Consider the following 19,031-nt stretch of genomic DNA (forward strand, 5'->3'; position numbering starts at 1 on the left):
AAAGCAGGACCTTATGTAATCAAGAAAAGAAGAAAACATCTAGGTATCTAAATGACATGTCTACATTCACCCTAAGTATGAGCTTATTATGAAGTTGCAAAAACATAGCGAGTATGTTTGCATTCTATTCGAAAACCATTTTGGTTGAAAACCAGGGATTTGAGGAAGAGGAAGGTGACCCCAGTGAAATGGGAGACTCCAAGGCTATACAAGGCCATTCGGATGATGCCTCTGAGATCGATGAGCTCATGATGAAGCTCTTCTGTGTAGCCTCTCCTGACGGTCCCAAGAATGAGACCCAGGCCAGCACAATGTGAATGTCCAGAAAAAGTGCAAAAGAAAAGTGCCGCTTGTTCTGTTCACCTAGGCAGAGGAGAAGGACAAGAAAAAGGAGGAGAAGAAAATAATCAAGGAGAAGGAGCGAAGAGAAAAAGAGTTGCTGCTCGAACGCTACATGAACGATCCAAAACTGAAGCACTTGTGGATCAACAAGCACAACCGCAACTCCTCCTAATGCAGATCATCGTCCCTCTTCACCTTTAACCTGTGTAAATAAAAAAATGTGCAAACTTAAAGTTAAAAGATCCATGACTTCCTGATAATTAAAACACATAACACGTGTAATATGAAGTGAATCAATTTGAACTAATTTGAGTAACTGTTTACAGCAGCAGAAAGGGAATTATGCAATGCAGTTCATAACAGTGAAGTTCACACAGGGGCGTAGTTTGTGGGGGGGTTGGGGGGGAGATAACCCCCCCAATATTTAAATCTATGCATTACAACCCCCCCAATATTTATACCATGATCACATGAAAAATATGCAGACCCAAACTTCAACCCCCCCAATGTTCAAACCAAATCTACGCCCTTGAGTTCACAGATCAATATATTTTCTCTGATGTGGATCCTTCCAATCCATCACCTCCATGCTCGTCTTTTCATGTTTCTTGTCTATTGTTGTTTTTGTTCGTTTTGTGTAGCCTATGTAAAATTGTATGTGTATAGACAATTACAAAAGAGGACAACAGATTATTTTTCTGATGAACAAAAATCACAGGAATAATCAATATCTTAATGAAATCTCTGAGTAACATTTCGGCTGGATAGAGAGCAAGGAACTTCCACGCTCATTTGCAATGCAAATAAAGTAATCGAGTCAGACGACCCACACTCTCAAACAACTTATATTTATCTGTATATATATGACTATTTCTCCATACGTATAATTAGTTGGATTCTATTACGTCATTCGTAATGCTTCGTCGGATGCGTAGTTCATGGCCTCATTACCTTTCTGCACTTCTCCGATTTTCTAACACTTTTTTTAAAAATAATGTTTGTTATGTTGCGATTAATGTATGATCTGGTTGCTTTTGTTAATGGCTAAGAATATTTCACAGGTGATTTTTTTTTAAATCCTAATTGAAGAAAAAAAATGAATGGGAAAATACTTCCGGAATAAAGGAAAAGTGAACGGTCACTGTTGCGCTCCATTCCGATAAATCCCGCCTTTAACCTAATCTCTCTTTTCAATGATTGGTGGACGCTCCTTTCAGACAGCCTACAATTGGGCAGCTTAGAAGCCATTCATGCAGGCGGACCAATCATCGCAAACATTGATTAGATGAAGGGCGGGACTTATCAGGAAACGGTGTGCTTCTACAGAAGCAGCAGTGTGTGTCTGCAGGTGTCAACAACACAATATTTATACACTCCCTCATTAGCACGAAACTTTTAAGATTTGATTTTTTATAGTTCTAGCCAGAGAAAGGACCAGAATGTTAAGACGAATATTACAGATGGTGAGTGAAATACACACAGACACTCATTCAGTTGCATGTTATTTGTAGCTCGTCAGGCCTGACACTGAATGATGGCCTTTGCTCAAGATTGATTAAAATGACTTTTCGCTTGTGGTGTCTTGACGACAGTCTCGAATCGCGACTGGATCAGATCTCTTTTGTTCTTGAGGAACAGTGAATATTCTGATGAAGTCATTCTGCGTGAATGTTGACATGGAGACTGAGCTGTTAGCCGGTTAGCGAGCTACATAGCTTTGTCGAATTGCTTATTCATAAGTCGTTTTATGATTAACGACAAGCAATGACAAGGTGTCAGCTTTGATAATTTTGTCCTAAAGACGTGCCCCGTTGAAATAGCTGGTGTGAATGTATTTTTCAGTCATCTGTCAAGCTGTGACTCAACACTAGATGATTTCCCCATTAATAGAACATTAAATCAAATGTCTGATCTGTCATATCCTATTGCTAATAGTTAAGTTATACAACCTGATATTTTAGGCAGCAGCTGACAGTCCTTGAGTCTTTCATTTCTGCTTAATAATATTACTGTAAGATCCTGTGGATCTACCATAGGTTTTTGGTCTAGCAGCAGACACCTTAAGATGTTGGGTCATCCATTATGGTAATGTAAATTTTTTTGCACATGCAACATAATAATAACATGTAATGAAGTGCCTTGGAGTGCCCATGCAAATTGTGTAGTGTGGTGTATAAACACCACCTTTCAAAAGATATATATATATTTTTTTAAAGAAGTCTTTTATGCTCACCAAGGCTGCATTTATTTGATTAAAAAACAGTAATATTATAAAATATTAGTACTATTTCAAATAGCTGTTTAATGTGTTAATGTATATTTAAATGTAATTTATTGAATAAGCTGAATTTTCAGTCCTCAGTGTCACATGATCCTTCAGAAATCATTCTAATATGCTGATTCTGTGTTCAAGAAACATTTCTTATTCTTTTCTTAACTTAGTAGTGCTGATTAATATATCTTTTTAAACTGATACTTTTTTAAGGATCCTTTAATGAATAATTACAGCATTTATTTAAGATATAAATCTTTTTTAACATTATAAATGTCACCTTTGATCTATTTAATGCATCTTTGCTAAACAAAAGTTTAATTTCATTCAAAAAGTTATAAGTATTTATACATCTTGGTAGCATTTTCTGAACTGCATTTAAGAAAAAAAAAAGAGAAAAAAAATGTTAATTTATTTTAAATCATTGCAAAACAGTGTTTGTGACTGAATTACAGTAAATGACTCAAATGAGAATTGGGGGATAAAATGTTACTAATTGTCCTAAAAATAATATCATAGTGCAAAACATTTTAAGGGTCTTAATAGTAGATTATATCAAAATAAAATTATGCAAAGTAAAGATTCTTTTTTCTTTTGATTTTGGGGTGTTACATGAACATTTCTTGACCCAACTCCCATCTCTAATACAGAGAGTTTTGAAATTTGAAAGTCCTGTTTATTTGACATACTTTTTTTTTATACTAGTAAAAAGATTGCTTGAACCAAGCCAATATGTTACGTCCGTGGTGAGGTGTCAAAGTTATTCTCTTTCAGAAGTGGAAGAGAAGCTGAAAGTAAGGTCTAATTATGACTAAGCCGTAGTTTTCGGCCACTTGTATCCCTGTTGTGACATCTTGTGATCTGACAGTAGGCACATCTGAAATGTCAAGGGCGTATCAATGTTGGAGAACAGTATTGTTTGACATCATACTGCTCTCGGTTGCCAAGATCGATGGAAACGTTAAACTACCCTCTTGCTAAGTATACCGTTTCAGCCCGATGACTGACAACCATGCCGAGCACATCCCAAGAAATGAACAAAGCGATCTTTGCCTTTACACCTTGTGAATGACATGCTATGATGTGCACTCATTCTTGATCAGCTGCCCAGATACCTGATCAGCTGTGCCAGACATGAATAGTGTGAAATAATGAGATGAGTTTCATCGCAGCTGACATCTGATTCAAATCCTTCCTTTCTCTACTTTCTCTGCACATATCTTTGTGGAAATAGACTCCTGGGAAAGGAGGATCCCAGAGCTCGGAGTCTGAGCAGCCGTCTGCCGATATGAATAATGAGTCCTCGGAGGTAAGCCGAATTAATTGTATAACCCTACCATATTACTGCCAAATGCCTCATTGCCTTAATATCTTTTTCTGTCATTTGCTAAAATGATATCAGTGTTGCATTCAGGACTTTAGGGATAGTTGACGCAGAAATGAAAGTTCTGCCATCATTTAGCCACTCACTCTTATTAGGATTTTCTTGCAAAATAAGTTTATCAAAATGTTCACTCTACTCTTATGAAAGTGAAGTGACCAGGGTCCGTCAAGCTTCTAGGGGTGTAACAATATATCGTGTCACAATATATCACAATACAAAAATGTAACAATATGTATCGTGGATAGTGACAATCTGTATTGTGTATAGTTCACTCAAAATAAAAATGACTGTGAGAAAAAAATCAAGTTTACAGAGTTTTAATGTTAGTATTAGTATTAACATTAATATTAGTATTAAACTACTATATATAATGTTGAGTATAATAATGCAATGGGGGAATATTTGTGGGTCCTGATAATGCCAAATGTCTTATGTTACCAGTAAAAAGTGGCCTATATTATTTTCAATAGGCCTATATCTAGTGCAAACATATTCATCTAAAATAATTCTGTATTTTCAGCTTCAGAATCATTAATATGTTTATTCTGGTGTCACCATTGTCCTGTGCATTGGGTTACCAGCACCAAGTCCAAGCCTATTCATTGAAACCCACCATGTAATACTAAATTTAGCATTTTAATCAACTGTAAGTTTTTTTTGTTAACTTTTTTCCATATATATCTTGGAGTATCGCAATAATATTGTATTGTCTGTTCAGTATCGTGATATGCATCGAATCGTGACATGAAGGTATCGTTACACCCCTACAAGCTTCAGAAGTGGCAAAAAAGCACCATAAAATCCAGTCCATATGACTCAACTCTTACAAAGTCATATTATAGCTTTATGTGAGCATTGTGAGGAATAAACTTAAATTTCAGTGAAGTTGTTGTCGCACAGCAGCTCTCAAATCTCATGACATTTGCATTTATATTCAGGTAATGATTGTCAAGACTTGTATCCAACCACAATGTGCCAAATTTGAATATGTACACATTCTAATTGTACAAATTAAAGTATTTTTGTGTGTGTGTGTGTTTTGTGGTCACATTTACTTTACAAGGTGCCGGTCACACAGAACATGTTTTTGCATTTCACTTTGCTGCTTTTCCATTGTTTTCCTATGTAAACATGCTAGACGATCACATTTGACCGTTGCTTTTATGTCTGGCATGTTTTTGCAGTGTCTTGCATTTGAATCAGCTTTCTAAATGTGCCGCTGAAGATAAGAGAAGTCTAGACACTGGGTCTCATTCACTAATAATTGCGTGGATTATGTTGTATTTGTACGCATAGGAGAACATTGCACGAAAAATCTTCACAACACATGCGTATGCACATGAATTTAGTGAATTGAGTATTCTAAATGAGCGGCCGCGTGCACGAGGTTAGTCATTTGGATAGGACATAAGGACTTTCCACATAACCTTCCCTTTACAGCCTTTCATCACTCGTCAAACATATGCCGCTCTCTCGCCAGATCCTCGAGCAATGCCAAGTGTGTCATTCTCAAAACCAGTTCAAACACGATAAACACCTTTTATTCAGATGGAGATTACATACGAGTACATACGAGTAAATCTGCATTATCTGAACCTCACAGCTAAAGCTATAACGCAGCTTTTCTTACTCTTTCAATGTAGGCTATATGATGAAATATATTTAAGATGAAATTAAATTGTAATATTTATTGATATAATATAATCATGTTTTGTTTGTGAAAAAGTTAGTATGCCGATTTTACGCACAAATTTGTGTGTATGCATGCTTAGTGAATGAGACCCAAATTTTCATTCCCTTTTTTAGATGTAAATACACGTTCTGTGTAATTGGCTCCTTAGTATGGTAAAGAATGTCTTGACTTGAACGTCCTGCCTAACATCTCCTATTGTGTTCAATTGAAGAAATCAAATCAAATGGATTTAGAAAAAAATGAGGGTTAATAAATGATTAGAGGATATAAATTCTTTCTTTAACTCTCATTTTAATAACGTATGTATGATGATGGTAAGTCATGTGTTCTTTGGTCTTTCGAATCTCATTGTGGTGTTAATTTGTTTGTCTGCAGGGCTTCATTTGTCCCCAGTGTATGAAGTCACATAACTCTGCTGAGGAGCTCTTCAAACATTATGAGGTGTTCCATGAGCCAGGAGACCAGCCGTCCCCCTTCAGCCCTGGCAGGTGGGCTTCTGTAGTATTAAACCCTTCTTGCTCCCTTTCCTGTCAGGAAAACTCAGTTGCTCAGTCAGATAATCTTGCCATCCTGAGATTTAGGCTAAATTTAATCTTAATGTGAAATATGCTATGAAGTAAGGAATACAGAAAAGAAAGAAAGAAATAGTAATTTTGTTTTATTGTGGACCATGTATATCATGTTCATCATCAAAGAAACATCATGTATTGCGACAAGTTATTCCACAGAAAACTGCATAATATGAAAAGTTTATTATAAAGGTGTGTTTTTCTTGTTAAGGGAGGATCTAGTCCTTCGACAGGAAGTCCAAGATTTACAGACTTCACTGAAGGTATTCTGCCTTTGACTCACACCCTTTTTATCAGCCTTAGTATGCTTGAAATGCGCACTACTCATAACACCATTACTCAATGATGTTATTTTCCATTGGATATGTCTATTGGGTTTGAAATTGCTGATGTGAAATTTGTGGTGTGTGTTTTCAGGAGGAACGCTGGTATTCTGCGGAACTGAAAAAAGAATTAGACAAAGTACAAGGACAACTATCAACTAATAAAGTAATTCCTTAGAAATGCTTGGTTTTTCACACAGAGATCAAAGATGGTTTAAGAAAGGTTTACACTTTTAATAATGTCTATTGATTACTGAAGGAATGTTTGCTGTGTTCTCTAATTGAATGGCTGGATGTGTATTGATTTTAGGTCTCACAGAGTGGTGGTACCAGTGGAGAACAATCAGGTTAGTTGAGTAGTGTTAATTAGTTCTTTAAAGGAATGTAGCAGGTTCAATAAAAGTTAAGCTCAACTCAATCAATAGATCTGTGGGATTACACTGATTCATTGATTGCATTCTTAGAAATATCCTGTAATCATATAATTGTTTAAAATTTGTGTGTGTGTATATATATATATATATATATATAAAAAAATAAGAGCTTCATATTTTGGCTTTTAAACCTTTTGGCCAAGTTTACTTATACTGTAAGTATGGTGTGGTACAGTAGCATCAATTTAAAATATATATAATTGGAAATAATTTTGACAACTGAATGTGTCTTGTATTGTATCATTTCTCAGAGCTTGAGGTAAGGCTCAACGAATCTGAGACAGAGAAGTTCAACATCAAACAGATGAAAGACTTATTTGAACAGAAAGCTGCTCAGCTCGCAACTGAAATAGTTGGTAAGTTTGCAGGAAAGTTCCTGCCTTTTATATTTATGCAGTTTGTACGGTGACCGAGAGAGCTCAACGGGCTGCAACTGAGGAAAACACCTGCAAATTAAAGGGGTGGTATAATGCCCTTTTCGCAAGATGTAAAATAAGTTTCCGATGTCCCCAGAGTGTGTATGTGAAGTTTTAGCTCAAAATACCCCACAGATATTTTTATATAGCATGTTAAAATTGTCACTTTTGAGGGTTTGCAAAAACGCACCGTTTTGTGTCTGTTCCTTTAAATGTAAATGAGCTGCTGCTCCCAGCACAGGGGGCGGAGCTTCAAGAGCTTGCGTGTTTGTGTGTTAGCAGTTCTGAACAGACACACTGAAAATTTCAAAAACTTTTAGCCTTCTATGTTCAAACCGGAGTCAGACAATGATGGAGAGACTTAAGAAGAGGTGACAACATGTAGAAGCAACAGTACGTTTCTGAATGGTTAGTTGGTGAATTTATGTAGCTGATGTGGAGTTAACTATCTTCTAGTCATTGATTAGCATATTCTGTCATGATAATCTATGAATCGCGTTCCCGGGGGCGGGTTTATGTAAATTTTAGGGTTAGTGATGTCACTGACCTGGGAGGAAGCTTGTGTAGTCCCTACCAGCCGTTTGTTGTAGTCCTTAAAAAACGATTTCTTTAAAAGCGAATATCTCCCTTTGCTTTGAACTTTGAGCTTTGTAACTTTGCAGATGTTGTTTATGCTCAAACAGCAACATTACACACTAACTAAAGTTAGAAAAGTGAAATCATAATCATCCACCCCTTTAAGAAAACATCATCAGTTTGACAACACGTGCTGCAAATACTCACAATGCAACCAAATACAGAAATGAGCAGCAAATAGCACAGACCACAATGGAAATGTTTAATAGGCTGGGACCGTTTATTGTTCAATACTCGTCAGTGGTGAGCGCTGTGAGTATTTGCAGCGTGTTTCCGTATTTGTTGCGTTGTCAGTATTTGCAGGCATTTGGTATTTGGTTGCGTTGTGAACATTTGCAGCACTTATGTTGTCATACTGATTAAGATGCGCAATGAGCTCTCTCAGCCACCGTGAGTTTGTTTCTTTTATTTATAAATACAGAAGTTATTACATATTATATTTCTTATATATATGAAATAAAATAAAACGGCTTTAAAATAAGTATGCGTTTCATATCTCAGACATCAAATCTCGTTATGATGAGGAGAAAAGCATGAGAGAAATGTTGGAGCAGAGGCTGGCCAATCTAAACCAAGATCTGCAGAGAGAGAAACAGGAGAAGGAGAAACTGGCGGCAGAGCTGGTGACGTCTCCTTTATTACCTCATGATAATTAATGAGTTCGCATCCTCTCAGCTGCTGCTGCGTATACATCATCAATCTCTCCCAGCTTAATCCAGTCTGTCATTGACTCTCCTCCAGCTTCAGAGGCCTGGAGTGGAAGACGTGGAGGTGTTGAAGAAAGAGTTGGTGCAGGTGCAGACGCTCATGGATAACATGACCCGAGAGAGGGAGGAGGAGTCCGAGCGCCTCAGGAGCCAATACGAACTGTTGCAGGCGAACTTCACTACCTCAGAGGTGAGCTCAAACCTGCTGTGACCTTGTCTGGACTCTACTGACGTAAGGACAGAGTTACCATGATGTTTGCTTTATAAACAATTGATCTCTGTGCTGTTTATTCGGAAAATGTAGGTATTGATAGTATCTGGCAAATATGTAGACTCATGCCAGAATCAATAGCTCGTGAAGGCAGGGATAATAAGAGGTCATTTTGAGACAGAGATAAGCAGCTGACCTTTGAATGGGTGCACCAGTGACGTCACTTTGCCCTTTGAAGCAAACCAAGACTATAGCCGATTGTAGATTACTGGTTACCCTGTCTAGACAACAACTATGAAGATACATTCTCAAGGGATTTTATACTGTAGGTTACAATCATAATGTAGTATCCGGACGTGTTTGTTAAATGTCTGAGGGTCACACTGACTGTCATTTCGAACAGATTCCTGAGGTTAACCATTAACCCCCTGGCAGGCCTCCCACCTCTGAGTGTTCCCTGTAAACATGCCTGTAATCGCCTGCACTTTTGACCTAAATATTGCTTCTCATTATATAAGGTCCCTCAAAAGCAGAATAGTCCTGGTTCATAGATCATTACACAGGTTACTTGAGTGCACTTTTTTCAGATATTCCTTTTTGACTTTGGTTGGTCTACTCAGTTCAAAGGCTGCCATCTAGTGACTGTATAAGGAAATATTAAGGTTGCAAACCTCATTCTTCACAAAATACCTCCATAAATCCATTATGGTGTCTCTGTTCCAGACTCTTGAGAGCTGTCTAGTATAGCAATAAGCTGCAACTTAATAACTAATTTGTTTCTTACATGAATCACACGCCCAAAAGTTAGATTAACTATTTCATTTTGAATGTGATGTTTTTCCCCCCAATAATTTTCAGTACTAAACATTTTCCAAGACTTCCTTTCAAAAGTGTCAGTAAGATTTTTTTAGATATTTTTAAGTCTCTTATGCTCAACAAGGCTGCATTTATTTGATCAAAATTACAGTAAAGACAGTAATTGTGAAATTTCTAGTTTAATATATTTTAAAATGTAATTTAGTCCCATGATGACAAAGTAAAATTTTCAGGAGCTATTTCTCCAGTCATCAGTCTCACAGTCTCTCCAAATTATTATAATATGCAAATTTGGACTCTAGAAATAGTTCTTATTATTCAAATTGTTTAAATTGTTAAATTGTTGTGCTGCCAATATTTTGTGGAAACAGTGATACAACTTTTTCAGTATTCTTAGATGAATAGAAAATTTATTTGAAATAGAATTTTACAGTTATTTTTGATCAATTTAAAGGCACAGTATGTAAGATTTTTTATTTATTTAAATATCCCCCAAAAAAACAATAGAACAGTGTTATATATTTTGTTGACTTGTGTACTTACATTATCCCAAATGTTTCCAACAATGTTTAAATCCAGAGAAATTCGGCATTTTAACCAGTGTAACGTCCCGTGTCATTGCGTCGCCTGTCAGTGACGTCATATCCGCCTTACCCTCGATGTCCGGTTTTACTTCGGTAGAAACCACGGAAACAACAAAGATGCTTTAATGTTTTTTGTTTTATTAGACCGGTGAGCTGTTTGGAACCTTTATCAATAGAAAACTAATCATTGCTGTATTCCTCAACATGTTTAATCTTATTGTTTGATTCCATTGTTTTCTTGATTTACAATGAATAACAAGTTTGTACCAGACAATGCTTTTTTTATTAATATGATATTATTAACTTACATACTGTACCTTTAATGCATCTTTGCTGAATAAAAAATATGAATATCTTTTTAAATCTTTTAAATATCTTTGTACTAACTAAAACTTCCACCTAGGTAGGCAGCTCACTAGAGTTTGAAACACAGCCAGTGTTTTGCTCCAATGTACTTGTCATAACCTGTAGGCGCAGTGTATTGGCACCTCTGTCATTGTACTGCATGTCCTGTCTCACCTCACTGGTTTGTGTATTGTGTGTCCTTCTCCCTTGTTCTCTCTCACCCTTCACTTAACACTGCACCTGCTTTGCATTCTCTTGGAGATTCATAAACTCGAGGTAACCATTTTCTGTCTTGAAGTAGTCCCTCTTAATATCTTATTACTGCATCCCATGTCGCCTATTTGTACAATACCCTAAAAGTAAGTACTGTTTTTGTTAAGAAAAAATACATACTTTTTGGGTGAACTATCCATGTCTATGTCCATTCAACACTATCAACAAAGAAGGAAGTCTGTAATATGATGCAAAATTAAGATATGATGTATGAATAGTAATTGAGTCATGCAGATGTTGCTTGGTATTCTTTGAGCAGGGCTGTCATCTTAGTAGAATATGTAAATAACAGCATATAGACATATACACTGCCATTCAAAAGTTTAGGATCGAAAGAAGTCTCTTAAAAACAGTAATATTGTGAAATATTATTACAGTTTAAAATAACTGTTTTCTGTTTTGATCAATTTAAAACGTAATTTATTCCTGTGATGGCAAAGCTGAATTTTCAGAAGCCATTCGTCCAGTCTTCAGTGTCACATGATCATTTAAAAAATCAGTCTAATGCTGATCTGGTGCTCAAAAAACATTTCTTTTTATTATCAATGTTAAAAACAGTTGTGCTGCTTAATGTTTTTGTGGAAACTGATTTCTTTAGAATTTTTGATTAGTACAAAAATTGAAAGAAAAGCATTTATTTGAAATAGAAATCTATGTAACATTATAAATGTCTTGAACTTTTGATCAATGTAATGCTGTTACTGGGAAAAAAGTAATAAAATAAATATTTATTTCATCAGCTGAATGCTTGACACCCAGTTTCCCAACAGTGCACCATAACAGACTGTACTTCTGTCCCTCTCAGCTTCTATTTTGTTTGCAAATGAATTACAGGCCATACTACAGGCTAGACTTGATTTCTGTGGCGGTCTCACATTTGTGCGCTTGTTTGTAGACAACGATTGCTCAGTTGAAGGGGGAACTGGAGAAAGGTCCTCAGGAGGCAGCGGTCTACACCCAACAGATCCACCAATTACAGAGCAACCTGAACAACTTGCAGCAGCAGACCCAGGTAACACTCACATACACAAACAAACGCAGATATGTTGTATCTTGTTACTGGACCCCCCCTAAGCAACAAGGCATGTGCTGTATGCTCACAGCAAATCCAGCTGTATATTTTAATGGCCTACTTTATGGCTTTACAGAACACACGCCAATGTCGACTATGTTAAGACCTGCCAGCCTCTGCACCCACTTCCAAATTTAAGTTTACTGTACCTCTGTTTACAATCACTACCAGTTGGCTTTCAGGAAACGGCCTGACACATTTCTCAGGAAGTTGCTCGGGCTGCTGGCCTCGTGTATCCAGTCCAAACCGGCCCCATTGACCTGTCAGCACACTGTGTGTTTTGATTGGCCATTAAAGAGTGTTGACATATGCATCACAGATGCTGTGTAATTAAAGCAGCAGGGGATGATTCGTCTCGTGCCTGTTTTGATGGTCAGAGTGATATACGGCCGCAGGTAATGACCCACAACTCTCTAGTCCATTGTTTAAGTTGTCAGGACGGGATTAAGAGATCAGAGTCCAAAGGCCCGCTGACTTCTGGAAAACGTGGACCATGGTACTGATGGGAAGTGAAATAGGGGCGATTAAGGGGTCGTTAATAGAACCATCCCTGTGAAACGTACTGTGGGATATATATAAACGATAATTTCAAGGTCTTTCAAGGACTGGAATAAGAGAGAGAGTGAACTTAAACTTGCTACTCACTTGTTTCATCTAGTCTATAACTTTTTAAAGGCAGCATAACATTAGTAGATATATATTTATTTATTTATTGGTAACACTTTATAATGAGGTTTAATTTGTTAAATTTAACATAAGTTTATGCATTTGGGCATCTTGAAGAGTGAACCATTATTACAGAATATACAGTCAAACCAAAATTGATTCAGACACCATCAACATTTCTCACACTATCACAGTTTATTCGCTATAGTTTAGAAAATGGTAATAAAATATGACAAGAACTCAGTTGATCAAATCAAATCAGTTGATATTTCACTGGTTTTGGCCATCCTTCTGTTTGACTGTCACAAATGAATTAGGTTGAATTGCTATCAGCTGTTAAATTTAAATACACAATTAGATAATACCAATTTAGGTCAACCAGTTACCAAGCAATGGTTAATTTTGTTCAGTATGTGGTGTAAAAAGGTCGCATTAGCAATTAAAGAAAATACACTTAAGCATAACATGGTCAGGTCAAAGTGTCTGAACAAATTTTTGTAAAAAATAATTTTGTTAAATTTTTATACATTTTACTGGTAGTCCACTGTATGAAGAATTATTGGGTATAATATGTCACAGTTTAATTTATTTAGCTATCCTCAATTACATAAATGAACTATAGTCAGGGGTGCAAAGTTTTTGGAAATGGAACGTTTTTCCGTCTGGTTCTCATGAGCACCTGGAGATTCGGGTTGGTGCTCACATTGCACATAGTGTGACCCATGCATTTTATTTAGTGTTTTTTTTATTTTTATAAAATAAACAAAATAATGAACAAAGTGTGATAATACTATATTTAGAAGATTTTTTTTTTTTATTCAATTAAAATACAATTATTTTATAGTACACTTAAAAAATACAATGCTAATATTTACATTTACATTTTCTTTTTTTCTTTTTTATAAGAATTCCCACAATTTTCAAACCTAAAATCAGCAAGCTTTAATTTTGGCGGGTTGCCAGGAAGTAAGTACTTTTAGCACTGCCGAATGAAGCGAGTCAGTGAATGTCACAGTTTTGCTCTGAAACCGGCACATAAATGCATTCATTTCAAATGGAAATCTTATACAGTATTACAGTGTCGATCTAAAATGGTGTTTGTTCATTAACAGCTGTCAACCATGTCGGTATGCAAATGAGCGGTCTGAACATATTTACCCAGCGCATTTTTATTTTGGTCGTGCATGCGCACCTACGCACCACTTATGTGCACCCCACCCACTAGTAAAAAAATATAAAAAATTATATCTGGTGTGTGATTAATTTACCAAATTAATTTACCAAAATTTACATATACATACTGAATATATGTAAGGGATAATGTAGAGCGAAGCTGTCCGACAGGCTGTTCGTGGAGGGGTCTTGAATCAGCCTGAAGGGGTTGTTATTCGCTATAACAACCGCCTCGCTCTACATTATCCCGCTTATTACATGGCTACCTACCAAATAAATCAATAATTTGACACAAAATATTGATTTAAAAAGGAGTTTATTGATTTAAAAACGATTGTATTGCTTCCGCTAAAGAAAATAGTCCCTTCCATCTCTACGGTTAGAATCCTGCGTCCATAGCAACGCTCTGTTTTTCATGGCAACGGTGTGTTATCCTTAGCAGCGGTCTGTTATCAAGAAATAACAGACCGCATTCTACATTAGAATTCAACCAAGCCATGTAATAAATACATATAAAATATACCACTGCTCTAAAATACTGGAAAGTGTAACTGGGGGGAAAAAAAAGTATTTCAAGTTTGAAACAAACCTCATGTTGACAAATGTTTAAGTTTTGGGAGAACTATCCCTTTAAGACTCTTTCAGACACTTGGAGGACTAAATAGAAAATGGAATAATGCAAGAAGACACTGTTAACAGCAACACATGAACAAATGAGACTGCAGCATTTAGCTTACAAAGATGTTGGACGAAAAGAGAAAGGGTATTCAGCTGCTCTCAACCTTGACATTATGTACTGAAGCGAAGCTCAGGATATGATGTATTTGTCGTCTTCGTGTCAACTTTGTGTTAGTCACTGCGCCCTTATCCTCCTTGCCCTTTTAATAGCTGTCACAAGTAAAGGTCAGAACACAGTTATCCAGCCCTGCCCTCAAAAAACTCATAAAAGACGTCTGGGAGATATCTCCGATTTCTCAGACATTTTGTCATCATGCCGCAAGACTGTTGTTTGCCATCTTATTGAGTCTTGAGTACAGTATGCATAGACTGGTCTGATAGATGCTTGTTTTACTGCGTTTTTATAGGTTGTCATAAGACAATAAATGTTGAATGAATGAGATGTCATTTTATGTAGTAAGTGTCTAATCTTTCTGCCACTCCTCAGCTTTTGTCCGAGAAGTTATCTCGTAAGGAGAAGGAGAATCAGGAACTTGAGGAGCGTCTGGGTCAGGAACAGACCTCTAAGAAGAGTCTTCAGGCTAGTCTGCACCAGAAAGACCTGGACCTCCAGGAGAGCCAAGCCCGGGTGTCATCAGGGGAGGCAGCTCTGAGTCGGGTCCAGACTGAATCGACCGAACGCGGGGAAGAGGTCACACGACTCAGACAGGAACTCACTGAGCTGGAGAGGAACCACCAGGAGTTGAAGGTAGAGAGGAAACAACTCCAACAGCAGAGAGACGATAAAGAAAACCAGGGCCTGCAGCAGCAAAGTGAGATTAGCAAGGTGAGAAAGACAATCCATCCGTCCAGTTAGAATCAAATCCGTCCAACTATCCAGAATCACATCCATCTATCCTTTAGTTCAGAATCAAATCTATCCATTCATCCATGCAATTCATTTTTTTTTTATTTGCAATCATAATCAACATCAAATCCATTTCTCCAGGATCTGTCCCATCCATCCATTACACATTTATACTTGTACATTAAGATGAAATGATATCAAGCTGTATCATCGTAATCAGGCTCTCATATTTTCCTCCTCTTCAGCTGCATGCGAAGCTGCTGGACACCGAGCGTCAATTGGGGGAGCTGCAGGGCCGGCTTAAAGAGCAAAGACAGCTGTCAGGAGAGAAACTCAAAGATCGGGAACAGCAGGTGGCAGACCTGCAGCTTAAACTCTCCCGCGTGGATGAACAGGTAAAGACAGAAAATGGCTGATTATTATAATTTTTTCAGGACTGGACATACAAGCTGGAAGACTTGGAGCACACGAATGCAGTGATGCACACTAAGAGTAATTATTAGGGATGTCCCGATCCGATCACGTGATCGGAAATCGGGCCCGATCACGTGTTTTCAGACTCGATCGGAATCGGACGTTACCTCCCGATCAGGACTCGGAGGATATAATATGTATATATATTCTCATTATTTTTTAACACATCTATAGTTATGCGGTGGCACAGAGTTACGCCGGTTTCACACTGCACGCGTTAGCAGAGCGTAAGCAGCGCAGGAGCAGTGCGTATGGTGAGCAGGAGCAGGACACGCGCGTTTTGCTTTCACACTGGCAGCGTTTGTCACGCGCGGCTGAACCGCGGGTTGTGTACAGACAGAGTACTCTATAATGGATAAGCTGGCATTGCTTTATTTCGTTTTCAAATACATTTAAGAGAAAAGACTTGTCAAGAAGCTTATTTTATTAATCATTTCATTTATATAACTTTTGGTTCATCTTTGTTTTTATTGTTCTGGCAACAAGTTTGTTTTTGGACATTTGTTTTCTTTTTAAATTGCTGTTGGTCATTTGATTGACTGTTTAAAACACAATAGATATCATCAATGCACTTTTTGGATAAAACTGTGGTGTATTTTGGCCATGATCAATGCATTGTCACTTTAATTCAGCGCGCGGCACTGCTGCTTCTGCTCTGCTACGCGCTGCCGCGCCGCCTCTGCGTGCGGTGTGAATGCTCTAATCTCTTAACATGGGCGGCGAAAAAAATACGCGCTGTACGCTCTGCTAACGCGTGCAGTGTGAAACCGGCGTAAGAGTTAGGAGTGCAGTTCCTAAAAGCACATTACTGGCTTTGCAAACACGGTGGCACTTTTATTTTTTATTTGTTTACATGCCTGCTGGGTATTTTAAGTTGAGGTGCTATTTGTTTATATATTAGACTTTTTTTTATATTTACTGTTGCACTAAAGTCCAAAAGTGAAGAATTTATGTTATTTATTACTTGATCGTTCAAGCTACCTCACAGAAGTGCTCTGTTTGTTAACAGAGTTGTTGAATGTTAAAATAAGGTGAATTAAATAAAAAATAAGGAACATCCTGGATCTGTTTTTTCGCTCTTCTTTATTCTTTTTTATGTATTATAGAAGTATCGGATCGGGACTCGGTATCGGTAGCTACTCAAAATCAAATGACTCGGACTCGAGGGCAAAAAAACCTGATCGGGACATCCCTAGTAATTATTAGTTTAAACAGCTTCTAAATTTATAATGTGTGTATTTACGTGCACAAGCCAGACAGAATAATTATTACTATGGTGGGCTTGAGTGTCTTGTTTTCACTTTTTACCACTGCATCTCTCTCCCTCTCCCTCTCCCTCTCCCTCTCCCTCTCCCTCTCCCTCTCCCTCTCCCTCTCTCTCTATGTCTGGATATATCTGTGACCATGTTCGTATAGTTAAAGGAGACCTCTGCCAAGTCTACTGACCTACAGCATCAGCTGGACAAATCCAAACAGCAAAACCAAGAACTACAAACCCTTCAACAGAGCACTAATGGCAAACTTAGAGAAGCACAGGTAACTGCAGCATCTCATAAAGAGCCTTTTAACTGGATTTTTCTAAAAAAAACAAAAAACACATTATTTGCTCCACTGTGCATGAAAATATCTTCAGACATATGTAAGGATATTGCTATCATAACTGGCAGGACTCAACAGTAAAGATGACCCATTTCTTACAGTATATGCCATTTTCAAAAATGTGTATATGTATTTTTGACATTATTGCTATATTATTTCAAGATGTTATTGAGATTAAAACATAATTATTTTTATTTTTTGGAAAGAAAATACAATTTTTTTTTACCCTTTATTCTTTAGTTTAGTGTGTGTGTATATATATATATATATATATATATATATATATATATATATATATATATATATATATATATATATATATATATATTATAATGAAAGAGAATAATATATTATTATATATAATAATAATATGTTTATAATTATAATAATTAATATATAAAGTTAAAGAATAATATATTATGATGAAAGAGACTACTTTCAAACATATTTAAAATGACGTCAGTAAGATTTTTTTTATTATGTTTGAAAGTAGTCTCTTATGCTTATGCATTTATTTGATCAGAAATAGTGTAAATTGTGAAATGTTAATACAATATAAAAAAACTTTGTCTTTTTAAATATATTTTAAAATGTTATTTATTCCTGTAATGGTAAAACTGAATTTTGAGCATCATTACTCCAGTCATTAGTCATCATTAGTCATTTTGGAAACCATGATACATACATGTTTCTTTGACCTTCTCATGCAGAACGACCTGGAGCAGGTGTTGCGTCAGATCGGGGACAAGGACCAGAAGATCCAGAATCTTGAAGCTCTGCTGCAGAAGAGTAAGGACAGCGTGAGCCAGCTGGAGGCCGAAAGAGAGGATCTGTGTGCTAAGATCCAGGCCGGTGAAGGAGAGGCAGCTGTGCTGAACCAACTACAGGAGAAAAATCATTCACTACAGGAACAAGTACTGGACGCTGCACTAGTGTTATTAGACAATCCTACTCTATGAACAGGGCAGAATCTGACTCTAGCTTTCCACTCATGTGTTCATTTAGATTACGCAGCTTACTGACAAGCTCAAGAACCAGTCAGAGAGCCACAAACAGGCTCAGGACAACCTTCATGAGCAGGTACAGGAGCAGAAGACCCACCTGCGTTCAGCGCAAGACCGGTGCCAGGGCCTAGAGACCACCATCTCTGAACTTAACACTCAGCTCACAGAGAGCAAAGAGAAGATTGTCCAGCTAGACACACAGGTAGTTTTGTTGTGTTAGTTCATAAGATCTTGACCAAAAATTGATGCACCTCTTAAAGCTACAATATGTAATTTTTTTGCCGCTAGGGGTCGCTAACCTCTTACAATAACAAAGGCGTAGATTGATAACGCAGTGATAAGCGGAATCATGGAACTTGTCGTCATGCCGATGGATCTAATAATGTTTATGGATATGTAAATTCTTACATATTGTACCTTTAATGCAAAGTGACATTAGAGTGTTTTTTATTTTTATTTATCCCAGTCTAATGATTTCTTATGTTAGATGTGTTAAAATATTGGTCAAGTTTA

The 19,031-nt window shown here is 37.0% G+C and overlaps 1 protein-coding gene across 1 annotated transcript in view; it reads left to right on the top strand.

Annotated features, from left to right (window-relative positions):
• Positions 1–1,625: 1,625 nt before the first annotated feature.
• Positions 1,626–19,031, top strand: part of eea1 (early endosome antigen 1) — a 28,423-nt gene continuing 11,017 nt past the window's right edge. The window contains exons 1-15 of the mRNA XM_084123577.1: positions 1,626–1,805; positions 3,849–3,923; positions 6,067–6,179; positions 6,472–6,523; positions 6,678–6,749; positions 6,894–6,930; positions 7,269–7,373; positions 8,571–8,692; positions 8,811–8,966; positions 11,901–12,017; positions 15,082–15,420; positions 15,687–15,836; positions 17,332–17,451; positions 18,225–18,428; positions 18,520–18,720. Of these exons, the coding sequence (XP_083979703.1) occupies positions 1,782–1,805; positions 3,849–3,923; positions 6,067–6,179; positions 6,472–6,523; positions 6,678–6,749; positions 6,894–6,930; positions 7,269–7,373; positions 8,571–8,692; positions 8,811–8,966; positions 11,901–12,017; positions 15,082–15,420; positions 15,687–15,836; positions 17,332–17,451; positions 18,225–18,428; positions 18,520–18,720 (1,887 nt within the window). The 5' untranslated portion in view covers positions 1,626–1,781. The remainder of the gene's footprint in view (positions 1,806–3,848; positions 3,924–6,066; positions 6,180–6,471; positions 6,524–6,677; positions 6,750–6,893; positions 6,931–7,268; positions 7,374–8,570; positions 8,693–8,810; positions 8,967–11,900; positions 12,018–15,081; positions 15,421–15,686; positions 15,837–17,331; positions 17,452–18,224; positions 18,429–18,519; positions 18,721–19,031) is intronic.

The sequence above is a fragment of the Abramis brama genome (genome assembly GCF_963993115.1).
Source record: "Abramis brama genome assembly, chromosome: 9".
Classification (NCBI taxonomy): Eukaryota; Metazoa; Chordata; class Actinopteri; order Cypriniformes; family Leuciscidae; genus Abramis; species Abramis brama.